Below are 22,500 nucleotides of genomic sequence, written 5' to 3' on the forward strand. Positions count from 1 at the left end.
AAACGCGGGAAAACAAATATAAGCAAATCACGATTGGATTTAGTTTTGCTTCCTATTGGTCTAGAAAAATGGCGTAAGTTTTGCTAACCAATCACAGAGCGCAGAGCGAAACCAAAACAAACGCGAAATATATTTTACACAGTCAGCTGAAAACCGCTATATTGATGTACAAAACATTGCGTCTACGTCTGCTGAAAAGTACTAGAGTGAACTTTAAAGCGGTCATTTTCCACAGTGTCTTAGAAAGTTTTGAGTGCTGGATCCCTATGGGGAGGGTGGGCAGGGGAGGGGTTCATGTACCTTTAGGACAAAATGGGTTAGGATTGGTTTGAGGAGGATAGTCATTAAAAAACTCAAGAAGAACCACACGTCGGCTAAATTCATAAAAGTCAGTTCGAACTTCAGTCCAGTCAATGTTACGTGCACGCGGAGTAAGGCCTCCAGCAAGAAGTAAGGTCTCTTCGTGACTAAGGGTCATAGTGCTTAAGGACGGTGCCTATTTTTACGCGGTTTGTGACTATGCGGGAAAAGCAGATCTTAGCAAAAAGAAAAAAAATCATGGGTAACCACGCATTTTTAGCGATAAATAAGCAACAATTATTCTAAAAAGCTGTAAAATACAAAGCAATGTATGTTTTTTTTTTCAAATTAAAGATTTATTATCTCTGAAAAACGGATGGTTACCCCCAATTTTCTTTTTGGATACCGCAGCACTTGCTAAGTTCTCCTTTCTCTGCATAGTTTTAATCCGCGCAAAAATATCTTTGTATTAGTAGGCACGACCGATAGGAAACCCGAGTATCTCAAGTATCATCTCACAGAACGTATGCGCGGTAACAAAAGTAGGCACTATGCTTAAGTTGATAACAGTGTTACTGTCTAGTTGAATGACATGATTGTCACCTCTCTAGTATCTACTTGTTGCTGTTTTCAGTTCTCTTCAACGCCTGTGATTGTGTGTCGCTGTAGAAATGTTGGCAGAGGTGATGATAGGGGCATTGATGGTGGGTTGAATGTGATGAGTGGATACGTTGACTGGTGAGTGAGCCGGAATGGTTACAGTAGATTGAAGGAATCAATCAGGCTGAATAAGCTTCATTACAGTGTCATTATACACACGTTCATTGGAAATGAAGGCAAAAATTATAAATTGATAAATTATGGGATTTCATGCCTTATTTCAATGGAAGAGCCTTCGACAACATGCCTTAACAACGGTATTAAAGCTCTTATACACTCTACGGATCGACGGATCGATTCCTGTATCTCTTATTGAAGGAATCGATCCGGCTGAATAAGCTTAATTAAACAGTAGGTCTCTGGAAATGAAGGCAAAACAAAGCTTAAACCGTAAAATTATGGGATTCCATGCATTATTTCAATAAAAGAGCCTCCGACAACAAGGGTGTCTACAAACCGAAGACCGAAGACCGAAGACTACAAAACGAAGACCCTCGCTAAAACGCTTTATTTGACACGAAAACATCGAAATCAATGGGGTCTTCGTTTTGTAGTTTTGCCCGCCTCAAAGTACAAAACGAAGACCTTCGCTAAAACGCTTTATTTGACGCTGAAACATCGAAATCAATGGGGTCTTCGTTTTGAAGTTTTGCCCGCCTCAAACTACAAAACGAAGACCTTCGCTAAAACGCTTTATTTGGCGCTAAAACATTGAATTCAATGAGGTCTTCGTTTTGAAGTTTTGCCCTCCCCCCTCGCTAAAAACGCTTTATTTGACGCTAAAACATTGAAATCAATGGGGTCTTCGTTTTGTAGTTTTGCCTGCCTCAAACTACAAAACGAAGACCCTCGCTAAAACGCTTTATTTGATGCCAAAACATTGAATTCCATGGGGGTCTTCGTTTTGTAGTTTTGCCCGCCTCAAACTACAAAACGAAGACCCTCACTAAAACGCTTTATTAGACGCTAAAACATTGCGCATCCCGCCCGACAATCCACGTGAGAAACGAGAGACTGCAGTCTCATTTTTGGAAAATGTACACAACTTTCTAAAATTCCTTTATCCAGAACAAAAACTCCACAGGCCGCGTTCAGCAGAACGCAGGCTGGGAACTAGTAAAAACTCGCGTTGCACTATGGAATGCAGCTGCTGTCGAGCGTGTTTTTTCACCTTCGGCGCGAAAACTTAAAAAAATCGTGAAAAACAGTCCAAAACAGGTCAGTTTGCACTCTAAAACGTCCTAAAATGTTTTAATTTTCTTCAACTTGATTTGATGAAGTGATTGTTTTCACCCTGTTTACAGTTGAAAACGAGTTTCCGAAGCGCCACGTGGAAATTTGCTTCATGGCCGTCGTTGTGCTGGTGCGTGATTTTTACCTTCTTCTTTGTACTAAGAAAGAGAGTTGACTGACTTAAAAAGCATCTGGAGTACTGCAATTTGCCAGGTAAGGCCAAAGGGTCTTGTATCTGTGGTTAACCTATCTGGTAGAGGTTAGATAATTAAGCTTAATACCAGCGGTATTTTTTGTAATATTGACCATTCATGTTTATTTACAAAAGAACTTTAGTTTACCATTACCCCTTGAATGACGCTTCATTTCTTTAATTATAATTTTGATTTCTCAGTGAGGAGTCAGCAAAAGGTTTGTCAATGCTGTTGTGTACATGTAGACTGTGCAGGGTGTTTCTAAAGGGCCGTTTACAAGACAGCTTAAAAATTACAGACCCGTTAAAAAGCGGAAAGTACCCATAATTTTTCCAAAAAAATATCGGCACTGTTTTTGGGTCCATAGGCGCCTGTAAACTCAAAACAGCTTGGATATTTCTTTAAAAAAATTTTGGGTACTATACCATACCAGTTCTGTACCACTTTTTACCTGTTGAGTAAATGGCCTTTAAAACGAAGACCTAAAGAGGGGTATCGAATGGTCTTTGCGAGCATTTGCGAGCATGCGAGCAGTGTGTTTATTTTTCGATTTCTTTCTTTTTCTTTTCTTTTTTTTTTTTTTTTGAAAAATGAATAAATTAGCTTTTATTAAATGTGTTGGGGGCGCAATATCAATAATAATCTTAGGGACAAAATTGATCATTTGACATTAGCTTGACATTTGTCACTGAGCAACTTATAACACAAATAACAGCTAGGAATAATGATGGATGATTTGAAGACAAAGAGAAATTGTTTGCCGGATGAAAGCGTCACGAGAAAATTAGATACAAGCAGAAATTTAATTTGGTTTGTTGCACAAAGTATTTTCCAAGTTCTAATCAAGAAATTTTAAAATTTTTTTGAGAAACGAACGTTAGCGAGTGACTGCGTTGATCTGAAATTGTTTGTTTAAAAAGGAAGAATACTATAAATGAAATTGTTTGTGTAAATGTGTACTGAAATTTTATCGGTAAACATGCGCAATCAAGAAAATCGCACAATCATGCACAATCAAGAAAATCGCATGTCGTAAAATAGCATAGCATGGAAAAATATCTCTTTAACCACCGTTTTCCGGCTTTTGTTTCACCAGCCGGAGAAAGCGTCCTTTTTACTCTTGCAGGCTACCGAACTGTAACGACCGAGTTTAACTACCCTCGTATTAAATGTGGCTTGTAGTTTGAAGGCTCTGAAGAAGAATAATCGATTCTAAATCGTGCCTATTCAAATGAAAGCTACTAAGCAGTGGTGCTGTTTATTATGTTGTACAAAGTGGTTCTAACTGATGACTCTTTAAGGTGTGACCATTCTGAGCAGTACTTTCCTGTGGTGTTGTTTATTATGCTGTACAAGGCGGTTCAAACTTTTGAATCTGTGGATAAAATCCTCACGTGTGACCATTCAAATGAAAGCTACTGAACAGTACTTTCCTGTGGTGCTGTTTATTATGCTGTACAAGGTGGTTCAAACTTTGGAATCTGTGGATAAAATCCTAAAGGGTGACCATTCAAATGAAAGCTACTGAACAGTACTTTCCTGTGGTGCTGTTTATTATGCTGTACAAGGTGATTCAAACTTTGGAATCTGTGGATAAAATCCTAAAGGGTGACCATTCAAATGAAAGCTACTGAACAGTACTTTCCTGTGGTGCTGTTTATTATGCTGTACAAGGTGGTTCAAACTTTGGAATCTGTGGATAAAATCCTAAAGGGTGACCATTCAAATGAAAGCTACTGAACAGTACTTTCCTGTGGTGCTGTTTATTATGCTGTACAAGGTGGTTCAAACTTTGGAATCTGTGGATAAAATCCTAAAGTGTGACCATTCAAATGAAACCAATCAACCAATCATAAAGTTTTGGAATTCGGCATTAAGTGTGGTTTCAAGGGCATTCACATTTTTGTTAGCATTTTTAGTGTCATCAGCAAAAAGGTAAAACTTGAGTTTATCCGAGCATTTGTGGATATCATTAACATATAACAAAAAAAGCAATGGGCCAAGAACTGACCCTTGGGGAACTCCACAGCTGATGATGGCTTTGTCTGATATGTGTTGGCCAACCTGCGTTGTTTGAGTGCGATGTTTTAGATATGAGGAGAACCAATCGTTAACTATCTCACGGAAGCCATAGTGGTTAAGTCTAATAAGCAAAATGTCATGATTGACAGTGTCAAAAGCTTTTTTAAGATCTATGAAGACTCCACATGAAAGTGATCGCTGACTCATGTTAGTTTGTATGACATACTGACAATGTTCGATATCGCATGTTGAGTTGAATGTCGTTTACGAAAGCCATATTGCGAGGAATACAGTAAGTCGTGATTGTCGATGTATGTTACCATTCTTTTATACAGAACTTTCTCAAAGATTCTATTAGTTCTTCTATTGAAGTTTGACAGCAGGGAGATAGGTCTACAATTGTTTGCATCAGTACACCTAACGAAAACGTTTTCACAAACTATATGAATACGTACTTAAAATCTTGTTTTCTCAGTGTGTTGAATTGAACCAGAGAATAGTCTTTTAAAAACTCTGTTACAGATTTCCACTCTGAGCCCCGAGATCAACAGTTTTTTCAATGACTCCGGACCCCAACCTAACACAAATTTTCTTAGCTTCCAGCCCCAACTAACTTAAAACGTTTTTGGATTCAGTCTCTCTCGTGATCATATAATTTTTTTTATCACCAATGATTGACGATATTTGGAATAACTGAATGTGAGTCTAAGTGTTTAAACAGTCCCACTAAACTGGATTAGAAGACTGTGCTTTGACGCTGTAGTTACAGTTATCAGATTTACATGCTTAAAAACGTTTGTTCCTTCCATCTGTATCTGCTGTTGACCACAGTTAACATCAACGATACATGTCGGCATATGTAGCTGATTGTTCAAGGAGGCCAGCTAAACCAGAGTTACGGGTTCAGTTGCCATAGATGCTGTGTTGGTCTCGTTGTTTCGTGCATAAACAACAGCCGGAGACACCCGAGCTTTGTGAAAAGGACTGATTATTTTCGCGAACAGCGCTACAATATGTCGTAGGAATCGATGACTCTGCAAGCTGTATATGATGGGATTAATGGCAGAGTTAAGCGATACCATTAACACTGATACTATGTGCATGTCGCTGAATAACTGCTTTGACGAGTAGGCGACATAGATGTAAGCAAAGCAGTTGGGAAACCAGCAGATGCAGTAAACCACACTCACCATGATTACCATTTTGGTGGAGCGTTGGCGGTTCTTGAGTGCAGCCAACTGTAACATTGTTGTAGTTGAAGGGTTCTTGATCCATAGCTTATTGATGAGACAGGAGTACAAGGTCCCCATGATAAGTGCTGGAAAAACGACAAATATGTGGGCCATAATGACGCTGTGATACTTCATAAAATTTTCCGTGGGCCACGAATAGACGCAGCTCTTAAACTTGTCGTGGTATTGAAAGTATACAAACAGGGGAATATTGCCCCCGATGGCAAACACCCAACCTGCTGGGATGACATATTTTAATTTCTTTGAAGTGAGCCTTTTTTCCTCGCTGTAAGGGTAAGTGACGGCCAGATAGCGCTCGACAGAAACGCAGACAAGCGTGAAATTTGACGCTAGTGCACCGGTCCAAGCCAAGGCGTCTCCAGTCAGGGTCTTGCAGAGATAGTTACCAAGAGAACCACCCGGATGATTGATGCGGTTGAAAACATACAATGGAGCCATGAAGACTGCAACCATCATGTCACTGACGGCTAGGTTTACTAGCAAATAATTCATCGGAATGCGCATGTCACGGAACAGCAGTATGATGAGGCAGACGAGGATATTGCCAACTAAATTCGTGACAATCGAGAACGAAAAAGCGACGATGAAACCATCTTTGGAAGAACTGTCGGCCATGTCTGACGAAAACCTAAAAATGGAATGAATTAGTTAACGTAATTCATCATTGACCGGAAAGTCAATTGTTAAATGCTCATAGCGGAGAAACAAGACGGAAGACCTGTATTGTACTTTATCTTAAGGGAAAAGTGAATATCAAAGTCTTGACCAGTCAAAGCCGACTTTCATGAGCCGACAAACGGTTGTGCGTAAGTTGCATGGGATGGACATTATAAAGGGCGGGTGCTGCGGTATCGATTTCTATTCCCTTTTTAAGACAAAAGGCGACATGTTTTAAAATATATGGATCAGTTCCAACAACAATATATCGATACTAACTTTAAGGCGAGTTAGAGCACAATCAGTAATTAGACCGTTAATAAAAATTGTTACCAGGGACATTGATGATCTAGGTGTACAAAAAGAAATGGATACTGGCTTAGCTTTGAAGCATTTGGTACAATAACTTCAAAGGAAGTCTTGCATATGTAACCAATCCATTCCACTGAACACATTCAGCAAGAAATATTAGAGATAAGAATATCGAACAAGTTTTGTTGTTTGTGTTTGTTCCACAAGCGTAAGAGTTTGACATTGGGAAGATAAAATGTAGCGAAATATCCTCTGTATGTGCTCATTTTCACCTTCTAAATCCTTCTACTGACATATTAGTACAGGAAGACCTACAAGCAATGTTTTCCGGATTGAATGTGAACTTTTCTTGAGCAAATAATTTCTCTAATTCAACGCTCTACTCGTCCATAACTTACCCAAGTAATACCCCAGGAAAATATATTCAGCGAAATACATTTTACAGCCAAATTAAATGCTTAATCCTGGCATTAATCCTAATCGATAAAATTATCATGCCTGATAGAAATTAAATGTTATACGGGAAAGAAGTCATCCCTTTTTTTAAACGCCGTTCCAGTAAGAAGTGGAAAAAAGTTGTCAACCTTACTTCACGTAGTAAACTTGAGATGGGAAGCAAGTCTGTTATCAAGCTCCAACTCGGCTTTCCCACCGAAAAAACTTTGAAGGAAATTTGTTTTTGTAGCTCTTTCTCGGGCGTTTAAGTACGGTGAAACTCCTCGTGTGTTTGAAATGTGTATATGTCAAGCAGCCCCAAAAACGGGTTGACGGAAAGTCGGAGATATTAAATGGCTAGTTTGCTAACAACATGTGTGCCAGCAATACTGTGTGGGCAAGATTTTAGGCTAATTCTAATCAAGAGAGGATGAACTTGTTTTAATCTAATAATGTCTGCGATTACGCCTCTTCAACTGGCATTAATCCTGCGATAAGAACTTACCACACGGCAACAAATTTAGTTTTGAGTGAAACTGAAGAGATTTAAGGTCCAGGCATGCCAAAATGTTTCTCCCTAAGAAGCTGGATACCTACTTTTTTTTAAGTGTGCCTTTGAAATACACCTAGTTGGAAAGGAACAGACTGCCAAAAGCTGTGTTTGGGATTGGATTAACTACACGATTTCACGGTCTTTCATGCCATTAGTACTAAAAAAAAATCACATATCAATGAGAAAGAAGAGTTGATTCAACCTGAATATGATGACGCTACCAGGCTTTTCAAAACGATCCTAATCATACAAAAAAATCGCCTCCAAATGGCATCAAAGGGGAGTTTGAATTGTTCTATGAGGAACAAACTGAACTGTTGTACGTGCGGGAGCCCACTGGTAATAAAATGGTGAAAGAGCACGAGGCACTAGAGAAAAAGTGAAATTACGTAGCTCCTAGCTCCAAAAACGTCTTTCGCACTTTAATCGAAGAGTCTTTAGAACTGTCGCTTTTAACTCAAAATTGCCACTTTCTCAAGATCGTTAAATTCGCCACTTTTTAGACATCTTACAATTACCACTTTTACAGTTACTTTTATGACTTCCGGAAATTGTCACTGTTAAGACTTGTCGAAAAACGTTAAAGTGCACCTAACCCCCCAATTTTTTTTTCTCTTAAATAAATCTTTGCACCTGTTGGAAACGTATTGCGCTATTTGGCGCCTTTTTTCAACCAAATCTTGACTTTTTAAAGGCTGTAAAAGTTACGAAATCTAGCCATCATTGGTCCCGTGACCGAGCTAGTAAGGGGCATGGATCTATTCCTTACTTGACGTCACAAACTGATTTGCATTGTATTAAGTCTTTGGGAAAATGCATGCAAAGCCGTTCGTGACGTCATGTAAGGAATAGACCCATGCCCCTTACTAGCTCGGTCATGGGACAGATGATGGCTAGATTTCGTAACTTTTACAGCCTATTAAAAGTCAACGTTTAGTTAAAGAAAGACGCAAAAAGGCTCAATGCGTTTCGAACAGGTGCAAAGATTTATTTAAGCGAAAAAAAAAAATTAGGGTTAGGTGCACTTTAACAAATAATACTTACCAAAGACTTAAAGGTGCACTGTCATGGCGATTTTGCTGTATTTTGGTCCAAACTGCTCAAATATTTGACGAAAAACCTTTTTTGCTAACATACATTTGCTCTATTAGAACACCGGGAAGAAAATATCAAGGGATTTCTCCAAGGAAGAACTAACTATAATCAGTTTTTAAACGACTTCTCTAAAATACACAAGAAGAACTTGAAAAAATTGGCCAATTTTTTCACGTTGCAATCGATTTTCATCCTAGCCATGCGCAGCCAAACACAATTAATACTAGTTTCTGTGCACTAGTAGGGTTATGGTTAACAAAGTGCTTAATCCTCTTCGCTCCGACCGGAGCATAGGGCTTCCACCGCAGCCTTCCATCGGACCCGATTTTTTGCTTTCCGTTTCACTTCATCCCATGACATCCCCAAGTCCTCATATTCTTGCTGGATTGTCCTTCTCCAAGACTTCTTCGGTCTGCCCCTCCGCCTGACCCCTTGAGGATTCCACTCAAGGGACAGGCGGGTGATGTTAGTGGCAGGCTTCCTCAAAGTGTGGCCGATCCATCGCCATTTCCTTCTCCGGATGGTAACTTCGATCTTCTCCTGGTTCGTCCGCTACCACAGCTCCTCGTTTGAGATCTTCTTGGGCCACCACACTCCCAAGATGTAGCGGAGTCTGCGGTTGGTAAAGGTCTGGAGCTGGGTGATGATCTTCTTTGTTAATCTCCAAGTCTCAGATCCGTACAGGAGGACCGACTTCACGTTGGAATTAAAGATTCTTATCTTTGTCCACAGTGAGATGAACTTTGCTCTCCATATGGGTCTATAAATGGAGAATTCAACCTGTGCCTTTCTGCACCTGGCCTCAACATCTTCTTCAGTGCCGCCCGAGGTGGTGATAAGGCTTCCGAGGTATGTGAAGGCCGATACTTGCTCCAGGACCTCTCCATCACAATTGATGTTACCAGTATTTGCTGGGGACCGAATCCTCATCTCCTTGGTTTTGGACGCGTTAATCTTGAGACCGACCCTGGCAGCCTGTTCTAGCAGCGTCGCGAACTTCTGTCTCACGGTGGGTGATCTTCTGACTCAACAAAACCATATCGTCAGCAAAGTCTAAATCCTCCAACTTCTGCAGCAGGGTAAATTGGATTCCGGTCTTGTTGTCTCCAAAAGCTTGTCTCCAAAAGCTTGAAAAAATTGGCCAATTTTTTCACGTTGCAATCGATTTTCATCCTAGCCATGCGCAGCCAAACACAATTAATACTAGTTTCTGTGCACTAGTAGGGTTATGGTTAACAAAACTGAACTATTATTTTGACGATTCTGACGATTCAAGTATGTTTTTGGCCATTCAAAGTGACAGTAAAATAGGTGACACTGCCCCTTTAAAAAATGACCATTTTAAAGACTATTTTTATGACCTGAGTTATAAAGTGCGAATTTTGTAACTTTCCTTAGTGATTTTTCATAAGATCCAGGTGCTGCTAATGATCCTAGAAAAGAAAAGAATAAGACTGCCGAAAAGCTCATAGCAGTTTAAGGCCCATTTCTCTTGTTAATGTAGACGTTAAAATAACAGAGACTGGTTTGTGAGGTTTAAATCATTTTACTGGGGAAACAGTGAGATCGATTTTGTACACCATGAATTTTACCGAAAACGAAAACGTACTAGGCTGCTGTTGAAATAGGTTTTTGGCGCCCTAGAATGGAACTTTCTGTTTACAATTGAATGAATGTGTTTAACCTCCGTCCGGACTGTTGGATAAAACCCTTTTATATAACAAACCGGATGGATTCTCGTCAGCCTTTTTTAGGCTCAGGGAGTTAGTTTCTAAAGAAACCGTAGTGGGGGATAGAAATGAATGGTTGGTTTTATGAGTAGAGTTGATAAGGTAATTTTGCTCCGTAAAGAGAGTCGAGTACTGCATCACGTTTCGAGCCACGGTTAGCTCTTCGTCAGAGCGAATCCAATTTGCTCTAACGATCGGCTAAGGCTCGAAGCGTCAGCTCTGTTGATAATGTCTCACACTTGTAACTTAGTCCTAAACAACCAATCCTTGTCACGCATTTTATATTTTAAATCTTCCTTTGTAACGATCCTTTTATGTTTCTCACTTTTCTTTTTCGATCAGCCCCCGAGGAAGGTTCACGATATTGCAAACCGAAATATCGGGCAAAATTTTTTTTTTAAACACAAATATATTTCAGTTATTCTAGCCTTTGTTGTTTGTTCTATCAAGCTCGTCACCTCCGCCGTTGGGAGAAGTCTGCCGTCAGTATTTTGTATTTGGCTCACACGCCGAGTCAGGCAGTGTGACCCCCTCTCTTCTTATATTTATCTTGCAGCTGTTAAACTTTAGCAAATGCCAAGAAAACTGAAGATCCTCAACCGTAGCCAGAATTGGTTTAAAAATAATTAAGTAAAAAAATTAGAAACGGAGCTTTTTCACAGCTTGACTGTCGCCTGTCTGACAGATCAAATATTCAAATATAAAGAAATGAAAGGATAATTGAAAAAAACAATTAAATACAAAAAAGTGCTTGAATTCAGGTGCATGGAAAATTATTGCATCTGTAGCTTTTGCTCTTTTCTAGAACCTTCGATTTCTTTCTTTTTCTTTTCTTTTCTTTTTTTGAAAAATGAATAAATTAACTTTTATTAAATGTGTTGGGGGGGCAATATCAATAATAATTTTAGGGACAAAATTGATCATTTGACATCAGTTTGACATTTGCCACTGAGCAAAAAATGAAAAACAAATAACAGCTAGGAATCATGATAGATGATTTGAAGACAAAGAAAAATTGTTTGCCGGATGAAAGCGTCACGAGTTAATTAGATACAAGCAGAAATTTAACTTGGTTTGTTGCACGAAGTATTGTCCAAGTTCCAAGCAAGAAATTTTAAAATTCTTTGAGAAACGAATGTTAGCAAGTGACCGCGTTGATCTGAAATTGTTTGTTTAAAAAGGAAGAATACTATAAATGAAATTGTTTGTGTAAATGTGTAAATTTTATCGGTACGTAAACATGCGCTTAGTCAAATATCAATCAAGAAAATCGCATGGCGTAAAATAGACGAAGTCCTCTGTCAACCGAAAAATTTTCAAGGACCAAGTCAGTTGTTTCCGTCGTAATTAAAAGATTGGTTTCTTAACTTTACAAATAACTAAAATATATCACGGAAATATTCTGAAGTTCCTTGATAAGACATTTGGCGCCCTCTCAACAATAAATAATGCAAACCATATATAGCATAGAAAATTATCTCTGCAAAACACCCTTTTCTAATTCCGGCGTTTGTTTCACCAGCCGGAGAAAGCGTCCTTTTTGCTTTTTCCGCCGAGTTTAACCCTCGTATTAAATGTGACTTGTACTTTGAAGGCTGTGGATGTATAATCGATTCTAAATCGTGCCTATTCACATGAAAGCTACTAAGCAGTGGTGCTGTCTGTACAAAGTGGTTCTAACTTTTGACTGTGGATGGAACCTTAAAGTGTGGCCATTCAAATGAAAGCTACTAAACAGTACTTTCCTGTGGTGCTGTTTATTTGTTGTACAAGGTGGTTCAAACTTTTGAATCTGTGGATAAAATCCTAAAGTGTGACTATGCAAATGAAAGTTACTGAGCAGTACTTTCCTATGGTGTTATCTGTTTTTCAGTATTTTAAATAAAAAACTTAAAATTTTGACTTTTTTTTTTAGCTTTTATGACGCATTATCAGACATCAGCCTCTGTGAAAGCGTCTTAAAAAGAACTTCTCGCCGTTAGCTCCTTCCTTTGTGGTTACAAAACCTACCTTTTCTCTTGCTCAACGACAATCGCTTGGTACTGGCTCTTGACTTATGGCACCGAAAGCAAAAGGTTTGTAAAATTAAGCCGGATGTATTACCTTTTTTAAGGCATCTTTTTAGTTGACAGTATGTCCAAAGTTTAGTCTGCTAATTTAAAATATGACGTTTACGCGTTTTTGCGCTGATAGCATTTATAAAAGTAAAATTTAAATTTTCATAAACGCTGAGGTTACAACAATCAACACAGCCTACAGAATGGAGCAAATGTCAAGTGGTACAGATAATATACGCATGCCCAGTGTAGTTTTTAGCTTCTTCAGAATCAGTTCAGAGTTGATAGGTGACAAACGATTTGTAAAGGATCGTGATAATCGTGATGGCAAATAAAATTGCTTTTTTAATAATGCAATTCCATACAACAGGTGCAATTGCAGTCGACAAATACAAAACGAAATTACACTATAGTTAAAGAAAATGGTAAAAATGATAACAGCAGGACTATGTCCTTCTGATTGAGTGGTTTTCAATTGAGTGTCGTAAAACCAAAACTAAAGTGATTACTCTAGCCAATCACTACAGACTCAGACAGCATGTAGTGGACCAATCAGAACAACATGCCTTAGGCACAGCAGTTATAATAATAATAATAATAATAATAATAATAATAATAATAATAATAATAATAATAATAATAATAATAATAATAATAATAATAATAATCCAGGGAGCCCACTCGCCTCGGCGGTTTTCAGTGGGGCCCTGCAAATTAAAAATCAAATAAAAAATAAAATTACCTAAAAATTATTTCACAAGATCAAACGAATTTAAAAATAGCTAAAAAATCATTATTCACAAACTTTTAAGCTTTGCCTTAAAAAGGGACAATGATTTGATGTTTTTAAAGTCATTGTCTAAGCTGTTCCAGTCCTTAGAGGCTTGATAAATAAAAGTTTGCTTGCCCCAATTGGTACGCACGCGAGGAAGGTGTAAATCGCTACTTCTACGAGTTAGATAAGAATGAAAACTACTATTGCGTCTGACGTCAAATTTAAAATCAATTTCCCCCAACAGATATTTTTGCATCATAATACAGCGATGGAAGTGTCGTCTCTTTAAGAGGGGCTTCAGGTCCAGACGATTTAGTGCCTCGGTTGATGAACTTCTTGGTGGTAAATTAAGCAGGACCTTGGCTGCCTTGTTTTGAAGAACTTAAAGTTCTGTTCCATTTTACGGATCGACGGAAAGATTCCTGCATCTCTTATTGTAGGAATCGATCCGGCTGAATAAGCTTCACTAAACAGAAGTTCTTTGAAAGTAAAGGCAAACAAAAATTAAACTGTAAAATTATGGGATTTCATACCTTATTTCAATGGAAGATCCTCCGACAACATGCCTTAACAACGGTATTAAAGCTCTTATACACTCTACGGATCGAGGGATCGATTCCTGCATCTCTTATTGAAGGAATCGATCCGGCTGAATAAGCTTCATTAAACAGTAGGTCTCTGGAAATGAAGGCAAAACAAATATTAGACTGTAAAATAATTTGGGATTCCATGCCTTATTTCAATGGAAGAGCCTTCGACAACATGCCTTAACAACTGTATTTTAAAGCTCTTTTCGACTCTATGAATCAACGAATCGATTCCTTCTACTGAATAAGCTTCATTAAACAGAAGCTCTTTGGATATAAAGCCAAAAAAATTTAAACTGTTAAAATATGGGATTTCATTCCTTATTTCAATGCAAGCTCTTCCGACAACATGCCTTAACATCTCTAGTTTAAAGCTCTTCCTCGCTAATTGTAGGAATCAATCCGGCTGATTAAGCTTCATTAAACAGAACGTCTTTGGAAATGTAGGCAAAAAAAAAAAATTAAACTCCAAACTCCAAATTATGGGATTTCGTTTGACCACGAGTCATCCTTCTGTCATTATATCGTTTTAGCCTGTGCGCATGCTCAAACCTCAGAACGTACCACTCTCTCTTTTCAGCCATTTTGTCTTAAACCTGCCATGTGGAAGACACAGTGACTACATTTTAGTAAAAGGATGATCACGCGGATATTAAGGCTGGCAAGTCACCCGAAGACATCTTAGGGAAAGAAGCGTTTCATTCATGTCCCTTGTCATGTCCTTGTCAAATTGTCGACGGGTACTGTGTACTATTCATAGCCTTTAAGTCAATGAAATACATTTTAACCACTAAAAATTTATATTTATAAGGATATTCGAAAATGCTTTATAACAAGGGCGAATATATCTTACACGATTTAATTTCTGGTTAAAAGTGAGAGGTGAGAAAGGACTTTCTCGATATAGAGCTTTAAAAAGTAGGAAAAAGCGGGGATAATTATGTTAAGAGTCAAAAGTGGTAATGCTCGTTACTCGTTTTTGTCAGCTTTTCATTATCGTTTTCTTCTGGTTCAGCAAGAAGGCGAGATTGACAAGGACCCACTGCGCACGCGTTTGATTATCAGGTGTCCTCGCAGGCATCCCAAACGTATGATGACAATTGGTCGACAGGGAACTGCTTGGGATGTGGGAACGTGGCTGGTTTCATACCCAGAACTCGTACTTGACCTTATACTTGTACTCCGGGGGCTCTAACATAGAGAGATTCAGAATCGCGTTTACGGCAAACGTAAAACTTGAAAAAAAAAAAAAAGAAAAATGCACAGATTGCAATAGTGCAAAATAATTCTGGCCAGGCTAATGCAAAACAACTCGACTATACTGAGAAACTGAAAACAGCGAGCGGCAAATGAAGGATAAACATGGTCACCTGGTCATCCCTTCCGTTTGTCGTAAAGGTAATTCTAAATCTCTGTATTGTTGACGAGTGCGGAAACGTACACATTTTATTTACTAAATTGAAAACCGCGAGAAGCCCAAAATTGAACTGTGTGTAGTGCTTTTCAAACCATTACACATGTGGATCAATGGACGCGTACGCTGTTCAGTGCTTGTAGCTGCAATATTATCAACATAATTTATCTTTGGAATATCAACGCATGATAAGCATGCAATGCAGGACATGCGAATAAACGAAATGATCACTTGAGATGAGTTGTCTGGTTGTTTAATTTTCTGCTCCCAAATTCAACTACACGGAATGTACAGCGACCAGAGAGGATAATTTATTTTTACGGTTTTAGCTGTTTTCCAGTTTTGTTGTTGCTTCACCTCTGCACTACTCCTTGCTTGCTTGTTCAACAGTTCTACAATACTCACACTTGAGGTGGCTTAACAGTTTCCAACACTTCCATTGATGGTAATTTGATCGATCATTACTGCCAGTCTATCACTGGATACTAAAATCAGTAATGGCAACATAAGGCCAGTGACCCCAGTCTTTAATACATTTTGCTTCTGTAGGTTTTTTTGCGCATCCCGCCCGACAATCCACGCGAGAAAAGAGAGACTGCAAACTACACATCTCTCAGATCTTTCTAAAATTCCTTTGTCACAGTCCGCGTTTAGTAGAACGCTAGCCTGCGAACGCAGACGTATTTCCGGCTGTTGCTTCAGCCGGAAATACGTCTGCGTTCGCAGGCTAGTAGAACGCAGGCTGGGAACTAGTAAAAACTCGCGTTGCACTATGGGATGCAGCTGCTGTCGAACGTGTTTTTTCACCTTCGGCGCGAAAACTTAAAAAAATCGTGAAAAACAGTCCAAAACAGGTCAGTTTGCACTCTAAAACGTCCTACAACGTTTTAATTTTCTTCTATATACGATTTGCATTCAACTTTATTTGATGAAGTGATTGTTTTCACACAGTTGGAAACGAGTTTCCGAAGCGCCACGTGCAAATTTGCTTCATGGCCGTCGTTGTGCTGGGTGCGTGATTTTTACGTTCTTCTTTGTACTAAGAAAAAGAGTTGACTGACTTAAAAAAACATCTGGAGTACTGCAATTTGCCAGGTAAGACTCACATTCTTAGTGTTTCTAGAAAAATTTCAAAATCAATAGGTATTATTTATAAGTCTAGTTTTTGCCTCCCCAAAACCTCCTTACGTTCCTTGTACTATAGTCTAGTTTACCCTTACTTAATTTATTGTGTTTCTGTGTGGGGATCGACGTATCAGTCTAATTTAAATCGGATTATTGTTCTGCAAAAGAAGATAATTAGAATAATATCAAAAGTTTCTTTTGATGCTCATACCGGTGTTCTTTTTAAAGAACAGGAGATTTTAAAATTCTCTGACATTTATTTATACCAAATAGGTAAATTTATGTATCTTTTTAAAAGAAGCTTACTTCCAAATTATTTTCGTGATATGTTTACTCTTGCAAGTCAAATACATTCTTATAAAACAAGAAATTCCAACCTTTTCTATATACCTTATTGTCGAACTAATCTTCGAAAATTCTCAATTCGGTTTCAAGGTCCTTCGTTTTTCAACTCGCTAAGTCGTGAAATTCAAAACAGTGAAACTATCAGTTTGTTTGGCAAAAGACTTAAAAAATTCCTTCTATCTAAGTTAAATTGACTCTTTGTTGAGCTACACACCTTTTCTTTACCTTTTCTTTTTTTTCTTCCTTTCCTTTTTTTTTTTTTCTTCTTTAAAAAAAAAAAAAATTTAATTGGAAATTTCAATCAGTAACCCTTAACTTCTATGGTTTATCCAATAGTTCTAGGAAGCCTATAGTTAATAAGCCCCCGGCTTCTATATAGGCTTCCTAGCCTTTAACACATTTAATATTGTAAATAGTCAAGTATGAATATTGTAATAGTAAGAATATTGTGTGTCGTCTATAATGTATTTATGTTGTATTTTTTTGTTAATGGCAAATAAATTGAATTGACTATTGAATTGAATTGAATACCTCTCGGGTAAACAGCCCTTAAGAGTGAAGACCCCTGATCTCAAACCAAGACCCCTGATCTCAAACCAAGACCCCTGATCTAAAATGAAGAGCTCATAATGTGTGGTTTCAGAAAATATCCATACCTCCCCGTCGTAGGTTTTTCGCTTTAGACCCCCCACCCCCCGGAATTTCCATTCCAGGGGGTTCTTTGAAGACCCCCACCCTCCAGGAATTTCCAACTTTTCTTGTTCACCTTTAATTGTTGCTTAATTATCTCTAAAAAATGCATGGTTACCCCCAATTTTCTTTTTGGATTTCAATAGCCCTTGCTAAATCTGCTTACATTCTAATACACCACGTTCAACCGAACGTAAATCATTTTGCCTGTTAAATAAACTCGCAAAAAACAGTCAAATACAGTATGTGGGATGGTTCTGACAAGTGGACCCATCTGTTCTTAATGTTTACAGGCTAGGAAAGTGCTTTGTGTCCTTAGGATGCAATATTTGGAAGTTATTATTTATTTTCCCCTGTTGATATCGGTGGAAGCTCCACACTACATCCAATTAAATCATCTTGTTCTTGCTGACATGTTTTTACTCCCTTCTCTTGCATACTCCCTGCAATCTAAACTGACCTGGATCAGGCTGGCTCAACTCTAAATTAAGTTAACTATGTTTTCAGGCTAATTCTCTACAACTGTTGAGATTATTAAAATAATTGCCAGGATCTCTCACTCTAAAATGAAGTTGTTTTTTATAATCATAATCACATAGGCATGATAGCAGTTTACTAACAAACATTTTTCTTCATCTTGCAGAATGCTCTACACCATTCGTCTGTTATATAATTAAAGCACACCAGTCCAGATGAATTCAAGATAACATGAACACAAAATTAATTAAGGTGATTATCTTCAGTTGCAACAACAATTTATTTGTACCTAAAAATAATGAAATTACAATTAATTAATTTTGATTTGAACAAGAAAGTTTGTAGCAGGGCACCCCTGTCCTTTCTAAGGGTCCTTTTTGACTCGTGAATGCCTTCATGCACAATGAGCAAGTTATCGTAATGTGACTGAGGCGAATTCACTTGCTCGCTTGATCACTCAATCGATCCATGGCTCGTTCGCTCAGTATGTTGTAAACTTTTGTCAATTTGGCGAGTTCTCACAGCTCTCTCTCTCCTCCTTCAGTTAAAATACTGGGTTTTGGAGTTCGAAATTAAATAACACAGTCCAAAGATCATGTGACCGCACAAAAAAAAGGATTTTGAGGATTTTGAGATGATGAACTGTACAAGCTCTCGCATGATTAAACCAAAGCGCAGACTTCACATGCATTTTTAAATACTGGAACAGAGAACGCTTCATTACAGTTGTTGTTGTTTTCACTACAGAAAATCCAAAAAAAAAAAACCAAAAAAAAAAAAACCCATTCAATTAACTTAAAAGATTCAAGGCAATTCCGTGGGTGAAAAGCTAAGGGTAAAGTAGGAAACTAAAACTTCAGCTTCGCAATAAATTTCATTCAGGGTCCAGTGTGAGTGATAAGGTTGTCATTCAACGGAACAAAATAATGTAAACACTAAAAGTTTGCTAATGCATAGCGACAATCATCGCAAACGCTTGATGTATTTCTATATTAACTTTACGGTCACTTGGAGAAAGCCAAAATAGCAACTTTAGCAAGATTGAAAGCTTCTTCCGATGTTATAAAACACTGACAGAAGCAGCAATAAATTTCATTTGGGGTCCAGTGTAAGTGATGTTGATAGATTCACCAGCACAAATGTAAACACTGAAAGTTTGCTAACGCATAGCGACAATCATCGCAACGCTTGATGTATTTGTATATTTACGTTCACTTGAAAAAGGCCAAAATAGCAACTTTAGCAAGGTTGAAAGTTTCTTTTGATGTTATAAAATGCGACAGAAGCTGTCATTTGAACACAGAAAGGAAAACAGTGTATTACGTACCATGCTGAAAACAGCAAGATTTAGGTCGTGTGTCAGGCAACCAAAATCATTCACATGTCTCAAGTTTCATTCAGCAACAACATGATGCGAGGAAAATAAATACGGAGGTTCTTGGAAGAAAAACGGGATGCTTTTTTGTCTAATATTGGCAACCAGATGCAAAACTACCTAAAGAACACACATGTCCACCTTTGTGTTGCTTCACGTATCAGAAGGAAATCAGAGTGCATGTGTTATTTAATAAAAATTGTTTAAATTGTTTATACACTATGCATTCCCGCAATGCAGCATGGTGTCCACAAATCTAAATGTAGCGTAGTTGATGCAAGTATCGCTTTACAGTTACCCCTATTCAGTTCTGCATTCACAAGTTGGCTCACAGGAGTCTTTGATTTTCAATTTTTTCTTAAAACAAAACATTTTTTCATTTTGCAGTCGAATGCTCTACACCTGATTCATCTAGCTGTTATAGAACTGAAGGACATTATTGCAGATCACCTCAAGATCAAGAACACAAGGTGATTATTTTCAATTGTAATGTCCTCAGTCTAATTAAGAGACCTTTTTCTTAATTTTATCTAAAATACAATGTTCAGTGAGTTGCCACAATCTCCAGTGGAACAAGCTCTGAGGAATATTTTCAAAGCTTCTGTATACTATTGCTATACAGAATATAATTCAACCATAATCTGAGGTATTATCCATTTATGAAATTTACAAAGCTCTAGTATTAGGTTGCAAGTTGAATTTCTTGCGTTCATTAAAAATCTTCAACCACTCACACTTGGATCAATTCACATCATGCCTCATGTACATGTTATCAGCTTCTCCATGGGGTCAATCTCCCAGTTTAACTTGCAAGAGAGACTGTAAAATCAGTCAAGCAAACTTGAGGAATTTCTCCTGGGGTGTACAGTCAGGTGTCACTCAGCAGAAAATCCCCCTGATACCCACATTATCTCATATAAGCATGGAAAGAGAGAACTTTTTGACTATAGTCTGGGAATGATTTCAACAACTTAAATTAGACTTGAAGATTATCGATGTGATGTATTTGTTGGGTGATTCCAGAAAATATCCATGCATACCCTACAATGAGTGGTATCAATATTGGACAGTTAATCCCAGCTCTCCTCTGAAATTTCCTTTTTCCTCTCCAACCCCTTTGGAATTCCCTGTTTAATCTCCTAATGTCTCCAATGCACAAGAAATTATGATTTTTTCCCTCCAAAAAAGTTCTGCTCATGCGGTGACTTACCATTCTTTCAAAAAGACTGATTCCTGTCTAGCTACTCAACTCTAAATTTTCCAGCAGATTGTGTGGTTCCAGAAAATATCCATACGAAGGTCAACGGAAATTCCGAGGGAGAAGGGGGGGGGGGGGGGGGGGGGCTAACAGGCAGAAATTTCTGGGGAGGCGGGGGTCCACATGAAGAATTTCTCCAGAGGTTAAGGAAATTCACAAAAATTTCGTAAGCAAGGCGCAAAGTTGCCAGAAACGAATTTAATTCACCATTGTGGAAAAGTAATATTATTATCCAGGACAAAAGCAGCACAACCGCTTAATCAAATATTCTACAAAAAAGTCATTTTGGTAGAAGTGTTGTCTGCTTAATTCTTCTATTACGCGAAAGTAAGGTGTGACTTTCCATTTTCCAACAGGTATTTTTCTTAAAAGTTTGACTTTACGGTGCGATCAATTATTGGCCTCAGACTGTGGCTGTGACTTCACGATCATTTGAAGTTCAAGTTTTAACATAAATAAATAAAAGCCCTCAAATGAGGAAATTAAAAGGTTTCTGAATGCAGCAAGAAAAGGACAATTTCATGATTTTGAGGATCAATTGGCCTGTTTGTAGTTCCAAAAGTGAGTTTGTGGTTGAAACGATGAAATGAACAATGCGTGCAATGCTGTCGTGTTCAATGGATTTATTTCCCACATAAAATTTACCACAGCCACAAAATGTGTACGTAATATGTCAAAAATGAGGGCGAGTGCTTTATCACGGGTTCCAAATACCGAGAAACAGATGAAAGCACGAGGCCGCAGGCCGAGTGCTTTCATCTGTTTCGAGGTATTTGGAACCTGTGATAAAGCACGAAGCCCGAGTTTTTGACATGTCTTCTCAAATGAAACAATAAGAAATTAATCTCATTAAAATGCAAATGTTTGATCTCAGATGAAAAACATGTTTCATCTCAGATGAAAACCTGGTGGTGTTTCATCTGGTGTTTCATTGGGGTATCAAGATTCATCCACCTGACCGAAATGGAGGTCATTTATTGGCTTTTGACTGCATGAATTATTAATGAGTTTGAGAATGTATTTTCTTCAATGCAATCTTTCAAAAAAAAGAGATTTCTGGAAAAAAAAAGGAAAGGATTCTGCAGAGATCTTTCCATCCAGTGAATATTGAATGAACATCGCAGTTGAAATTTAATCTGGCACTGAACTCAAAACTTTCCTGATGCATGCAAATTTCGGTGAAGATTGAATTCTCTTGGATATAAAAAAACCTGACATGATAATGTAAACAACAGAAACTTGTTTTCTTTCTCGAATTCATTTCATTCAAGTTAGAACTGTATCTATTGCGACTCTTAAGTGCCGAAACGTGAACCCACGGACTAATTCATCTGAAGTTTTGATTATTAACTAAAACTGTCAACAAATCACTCAGCTTAGAGATCAGCTTTATTGAAGTCCTTCAAATTATCCTTGATAAATTTAAATCCAGTATCGTAGATTTGAGGTGGAACTTGTTCATAGCAGTTTTTTTCATGATAAAATCGCATACGTTTTTCCACGGAGATCATTACGAAAATATGGAATTTGCAAAGGCCATCAATTAAGGTGAAAAAGAAAAGAAGGAAATTTCTAGGTAGTGGGAGGGGGGTCTTCAAAGAACCATTCCAGGGGGGTGGGGGGGGGGGTCAAAAGTGAAAAACCTTCCATGGTGGGGTTATGGATAATTATTTTCTGGAACCACACATTACTGATGGTTATGTAGGCATAAATTAGGGTGCCTGTAAGATGTGAAACCTGCCGGAACCTCCTGCATTACTCACCTGGAACCTGCCAGAACCACAAAAAAAAAAAAAAAAAAAAAACATATCCAAGAAGGATACTGTAATTTTTAAAGAAGACCAATAAGTAGTTTCACCTAAAAAGGATAAGAACAGGTAAGTAAAACTAAAAAATAAAGGGAAAATTGATATGTGACTAGCAGAGTGCTTGCCATACCAAAGGTTAAACTTC

At 38.0% G+C, this 22,500-nt stretch overlaps 1 protein-coding gene and 1 long non-coding RNA gene across 2 annotated transcripts in view; one reads left to right on the forward strand and one right to left on the reverse strand.

The window, feature by feature from the left end:
- Window positions 1-2,098: 2,098 nt before the first annotated feature.
- Window positions 2,099-22,500, forward strand: part of LOC146468556 (uncharacterized) — a 28,446-nt gene continuing 8,044 nt past the window's right edge. The window contains exons 1-4 of the long non-coding RNA XR_014867424.1: window positions 2,099-2,178; window positions 2,265-2,406; window positions 18,081-18,166; window positions 19,677-19,759. This is a non-coding gene — a long non-coding RNA (uncharacterized LOC146468556). The remainder of the gene's footprint in view (window positions 2,179-2,264; window positions 2,407-18,080; window positions 18,167-19,676; window positions 19,760-22,500) is intronic.
- LOC146468557 (neuromedin-U receptor 2-like) lies at window positions 3,556-12,492 on the reverse strand. The gene is made up of 2 exons (XM_085124330.1): window positions 12,455-12,492; window positions 3,556-6,290 (listed from the first exon to the last, which is right to left on the reverse strand). Exon 2 carries the CDS (start codon window positions 6,275-6,277, stop codon window positions 5,294-5,296), a length of 984 nt encoding a protein of 327 aa, XP_084980456.1. The 5' UTR covers window positions 6,278-6,290; window positions 12,455-12,492; the 3' UTR covers window positions 3,556-5,293.

Source organism: Pavona decussata, unplaced genomic scaffold, assembly GCF_977016875.1.
Source record: "Pavona decussata unplaced genomic scaffold, jaPavDecu1.1 SCAFFOLD_130, whole genome shotgun sequence".
NCBI lineage: Eukaryota > Metazoa > Cnidaria > Anthozoa > Scleractinia > Agariciidae > Pavona > Pavona decussata.